The sequence below is a fragment of the Protopterus annectens genome, chromosome 8.part0 (genome assembly GCF_019279795.1).
Source record: "Protopterus annectens isolate FY-2018-M chromosome 8.part0, PAN1.0, whole genome shotgun sequence".
Lineage (NCBI taxonomy): Eukaryota > Metazoa > Chordata > Ceratodontiformes > Protopteridae > Protopterus > Protopterus annectens.
Genome location: NC_056741.1, coordinates 218,736,066 through 218,742,065, shown reverse-complemented (window position 1 = coordinate 218,742,065; position 6,000 = coordinate 218,736,066). Strand labels below are relative to the sequence as shown.

The 6,000-nt window shown below is 36.3% G+C and overlaps 1 protein-coding gene across 1 annotated transcript in view; it reads left to right on the top strand.

Moving 5' to 3' along the window:
- Window positions 1-6,000, top strand: part of LOC122808706 (complement C1s subcomponent-like) — a 453,323-nt gene that overhangs the window by 40,692 nt on the left and 406,631 nt on the right. The window contains exon 3 of the mRNA XM_044079695.1: window positions 2,041-2,218. Coding sequence (XP_043935630.1) covers window positions 2,041-2,218 — 178 coding nt within the window. The remainder of the gene's footprint in view (window positions 1-2,040; window positions 2,219-6,000) is intronic.

The window sequence follows — 6,000 nt, the reverse complement described above, 5'->3', positions numbered from 1 at the left end:
CTCACTGTCAGAGGAATAAAGATGCTTTGTTCAAGTTTCAAGAAGTTTATGCAGTTAAGTAGGTAGATGGATGAGTTTTCTTGTTTATTACAATCATTTATGTCAGTTGTCTGTTATTTTTATGACTTTTTCACTGTTTTATACTTTTGTATATGGGTTTGTGGCTGAAAATAGTCTTTAGACCAAGGAGGTGTACCCAGTTACCAAATAAATTAATAAACAAAAATAAATAAATATAACATGCTGGAGGGACAGATTCATAACCCAGAGGCTCCCTTCGCTCTGGAATAGAATTCCGAGAATTTTGATGAGTAGATGGGGGATCGCAGGTTTGTCCCGGGGATTACTCAAATCAAGGGGTGGCGTAAGCCAAACACAATCAGGCTAGGCTTATAAATGCCCCAGGGCAGATAGCCTTGTATGAACCTATGAACCTATGAACCCACTGAGTCTTATCAATGTTGTATGTGTGCACTCAAATTTTCATGTATTTTCATATTATCCGCTAAGATATTCACTGACATTTATCAGTCACTGAATATATGCTCTGATTACCCTGTAATCTGTTTAAATGGTATAAACTCTAAGTATAGAGTTTGAATGAGCATTGGAGTTTACATGAACTAAAGTATTCTTAGATTAGGCAATTCTTACTTATGGTTGATAATTTATTTGTTCATTCACTGGGAACTAGTATTCATTCAAGAACACAGCAAACATATGACCTGACTTTATAACAGATGGTGACAAATGGCATCATGGAAAATAGTTCCCTAGCTAGAAGTTGCAGAATGGTGACCTTGCACAATTACAACGTTATTATGTTGTAAATAACATACATCAAGAGTAATGAGTAGAAAGTAAATTGAGATCTTTGTGATGAGGGTCAAATCAACCCGAATTTATTTTGTATCTCTCTTGCAAGAACTGTCTCACAGGTTGTATCCAACACCTAGAGTGACCTTACAGCCAGCCAGCAGTACCCATGGAGCTTTCTAGGCAAGGGGGAGAAATGGAAGTAGGTTGTCAGACCTTTTTTCATATCATACATGCATGCACTCACAATTTAGAGTGTCTGATCTGCTCCATTACGTGTCTTTAGAAAGTTGGAAGAAAACCATATAAATCTGGAAGGACATGCAAATTCTATATGCAAGTCATCCCAGCACAGAATTGATCCAGCAAACCTCTTGTTGTGAGGCAGCAATCTTAACTGTTGCACCACTGCTAGGGCAGGATATAAAAGGAAGCCAATTTATTATAACTCTTTGGAGTTATTGTGCTGTAACCTAAATTACAAAAAAAATGGATCTATATGCTGCATGCTGAAGGTAAGTTACCAGGTAATTTCTACAGTGGTGATGAAGATAATTTGGAGTTAACATGAATATGACTCATGACTTCATTGTAATTATAAGACTATTGAAACTACAGTGGAAGAATGTTGAATGGCACTTGAAAAGGACCATCTTTAATTATAAAGTTAGCAATTGTTTTGCTTAATCTTAAAGTAGGAAGACGTACAGTGTAATCCTCCTACAGATACCTAAGCAACTGCTTTTCATTTATCAATGTCACCATACAGTAAAAGACAACCAGTAATATTCAGACCAAGCTGTGTTTAAACCAGCTAAGAAATTATTTGCTTTGATTTAGCCAAAAACATATATATGATTTATAGATTGTGAAATATAAACTTAAAAAAAACTGAAGGACTTTTCTGTTTTTATTTAAATAACTGTACTGTTAAATCCTTTATTCAGATGCATTTTATGCACGTCATTTGTTTGAAATATTCTTCCCCCACACCTCACAATGCAAAACATACTGTGTTATTACAAGTATAACACAGTTTGCTTTTCAGTATATTTTATTTTATGCAGCATTTCCAGCTACAGGCAATGCTTTCCTAAAGTTGTAATGCCATTTTTATTTAAGAGCACCAACTGTTTTTAGTCTTTCAGTAGATAAAACCCAAACATTATAAAATATGATGTTGCACTGATTCTTATATCTCATTATTTGCTTCTGTTTCTGAAGATCAGTGCTGAGGAGCAGCAGCTGGATCTCATCTGCGGAAGGCTGCAGACATCATCTGGTGGTAATTCATTCATCAGAGTGACCGAGTCCCCCTTCAACTTAATGACAGTGACATTCCATTCTGACTTCTCCAACCAGGAACGCTTTACAGGATTCATGGCTTATTACATTACTGTTGGTATGGCTAAATGATTACATGTTTATATCTTTCTTCTTTTAAATAACAAATTCATTAAAACTGGATGTTATATCAACACTGCTTGCTGTTTCATTTTTTTACAACTTCTTCCCTCATTTTTATGCTGCAGCTTTACAAATTTGTAGACTCTGATTTATGATGTTATTATCTTTTCCCCCTTTAATTCCTATATTTTTACATATCATCTTCTTCTTTTCTTTTACTTTCCATTCTGTTGTGACATCATGTCTTCCATGCTGTCTTTAACTATTCCATTTTCATTTTTTTTTCATGTGTCACCTCATTTTTTCTTCTGTGGTTCCATGACCCTCTTACATTTTACCTTTTTCACTTCAACACCTCACCTAACTACCTGTCTGCAATGTCCTTTCATTCTGAGTTTAACTATTGCATTTCTTTGCCTTTTATTTTTGTACTGCATTTCTACTTAGTTTCTCTATTCTGTACCTTTCTTTTGGTTTCTTATTATCATTGACTATTGGCACCAACTGTTACCTCTTTCTTCCTTTTAATGGCATCCCTCTATCATTGCTGCTACTTTACAACTGTTTTTGTTTTCATGTTATCTTTCTTTAATTCTCACTCATTCACATTAATACTCATTGCTTCAACTTACTAATTTACTGTCTTTATTTTTTTCCTTCCTTTGTCCCTTATTTCTTGCTGCATCTTTTTCAAAAGTTCTGCTTTATCCTCTCACTGTCTTTTCATTCTGTCCTTTGAAACTTTTAATATGTCCATTAGTCCATAGTTAAGTACTAGGCAACCATTCTACAGACCAAGAGAAACTTAGCCAATAAACCAAATTCTAAAGTTCCTCGGATTTCATGGAGGGCAACACAAGATAGACCATCAGAAAATGTAGAATGTCCATCCAGTTATTGAGATTTACCTTGAAAGTGACAAGTGTGATACTCTGCTTGGCATATAGTAGAAGTTTGTCTGAGAAGTGATGGATACACTGGAAAGTGAATCACTCATACCAATATGTCTTATTTATCTGTGGATGAAAGTTTAGTTCCTTTAACCAGGTATATGAGTAACAATTTATTTTCTGAAGGACTGACAGCTCAAAGAGGGTTGCCTCTTTCATGGCTTGAAAGACTAAACACTTGTAGGAGTCAATAAAAGAGTGAGCACGGATGGAGGTACTAAACTGTGTATGTATAACTGAGGGTTTTAAAGTCATTTATCCTTTTTAGTTAGGAACCCCTGAGATGCCCAAAGTTGAGTGATATGTTTAGACAAATACATGCCAAAAAGGGATGCTATATTCAGTAACTGGGCTGGTAAGATATGAGTAAATGGGAAGTTAAGACTTCTCTGGGTCTACAGGAGATGCCTTTGGAAATTTTATGAGCCATACAGCTATTCATCACAGAATATGTGGATTTATATTAAAATTCACAAGTCTGTCAATAATGTTGACAATGAAAATAGTCTCAAAGGTCTTGTCCAAGTCCTGATATGCTTTATGAACTATCTAACAACTATCCATTGCTTTGATGACTTGTTCAAAGAAATTTTAAGGAACTGAAAAGTGGCTGGACATACCTTTGATGTGGGTCTAGGATTAAGACATTTTCAGTCTTCAGACTAACAAATTTTAAGATAATATTACCCATAGTGTTACATGAGAACAAACTGAGACTAGTGAATTTATAGTTAATGGAGTCTGTAGTTAGGCCACTCTTGTGTAAGAGCATTACATTACCTGTTTACAGGCTTTAAGAATATAACCATGAGGTTTTGATTAAAGAGGTTACATGAGGGGGGGGGGCATCAGATAAGTCATATTTGGTACTAATAATTAAGCAACCTAGGACAGATAAGTCACATTTGGTACTGATGATTAGGCAACCTGAAAAATTATCATGACTCATGGATGAGGTGTTCTTAGTTTTTGCAATGGCTAAAAAGACTTGTTCCATAATAATTATGGGGGTGGGGTGGTAGGCAATGTGAAATCTGTGCAGTAGCTATAACTGTCGGTGAAGCCAAGTTTGTACTGAATTTGTTGGCAAATATATTAAATATTTAATTAGAGTCAATGTGTGCAGTATTATTGCTGTGTGTTATTTCTTGAGCTCATACTGTAGTTAAAGAAAAAAAATTGTAGTTATGTTTCAGTCCAGTAGGTATTTTAAGTTTATATTTGGATTTGTGCTTACTAGTTTACCTTAAACGTGTTTTTAAGGTAGGCAGATTGAGACCTCTTACATGCATTAAGTAACTTCTTTCTTTGTTGTGCAGTTTATATGGATATTCCGACACAGAGAGTTGTTTTTACATTTCTCATTATATTTGTTATGGACAGAGACTGCCTTGTTGATATACACGTTTAACAGAAAGTAGATGTTAGAGGTATAGGCAGTGTCTTTAGCAATGGGGTTCATCAGTGGAGGACTACAGTATAATTTATTTAGGTCATTGAGTAAGTGAGGAATAGTTTATTTTGATATTTCTGTAAACAGAGAGCTGCTTGCAGAGGAAGTAGCACTTGTTTAAATTCATTAAAGCCTAGTGCTGCCTCCATATGCTTTTCTAATTAAGTCCTACTGACTACTCTATGAAACTAATATTGCCTGTTTGTATTTACAGTTATGGAGGCTTGCAAGATGTGGCCATATTTGTGTGGACATGTTCAAGGATATTTGAGCCCTTAGTAGAGGGGTTAATGATTATTTATACACTAGAGATTACATTTATATCTATATTGTTTACTCTGCCTCTTTGGTCATTTTTCTCCATGACAGTGCCGGTCATGGAACAGCCAGCACATAGGTGGTCAACAAGGGATTTGTGCCACCATATAAGTGGGATTTTATATTATACATTTTAAAACCATCCTACCCCTCCTTGTGAGTTGATTACTCCCATTAGGTACTTGGTGTCACCCTCCTTGCAGTTGGACTACTCCCGTTACATACTTGGCCTCTGCTGGGGAAACATTTACAGGAGCTTCTCTCCCATGACATGCCCTTCAGCTTCACTCCCTCGGTGAGAGACAAACTGACATTGCCTCTTCACTCATCTCTCTCTCTCTCTCTACATGTACATGGGTTGTTTGAGTATTAGTCAGGCTTCCATCCTTCTATGCAATGGACCCAACTTTTCTCCTTAGTCTTGATAGTAACCTGTTGAAATTCATCGCCAGCAAAGGTGTAGCTAATTATTCTGGTGCCCAGTGAAATCATCTGATCTAGTGCCCCCCAGCTTCTCAACTTTTAGTTGAAGAAGAAAAAAAAACTTGGCAAGCAGCTACTACAGTTTTACATTTTAAGCTATACATGGAGTGCTAAAGTGCTTCAGTTCTGACCATGATGCAAGAAAAATAAATTAATAAAAAACATATAGCAAAGCGCTTGATATATTTGCAGCAAGCAGCTGGTACACTTTATGCTACACAGAGTGCTAAAGTGCTTCAGTTCAGACCACAAAGGCAATGAATGCTGGTAATGGCTGGACACTGATTGGGATCTGGTGATTGAGCTTCCTAACATTTTGCAGCTGGGGCCTCTTCACCTCACCCTAGCTACACTTCTGATCTTGCTCCCTAACATTTTGCAGCTGGGGCCTCTTCACCTCACCCTAGCTATACTTCTGATCTTGAGTAGCAGTGTAATATTAGATCTGCACAAGGATAGTGCCATACCTGTTATACTGGATATGAAATGTACCCAAAATAACAGTCTGTCAGATGTTAATCAGATATTTTTACTGTGAGTAAAAGTTGGCTCATCAGTAGCAGACATATTCAG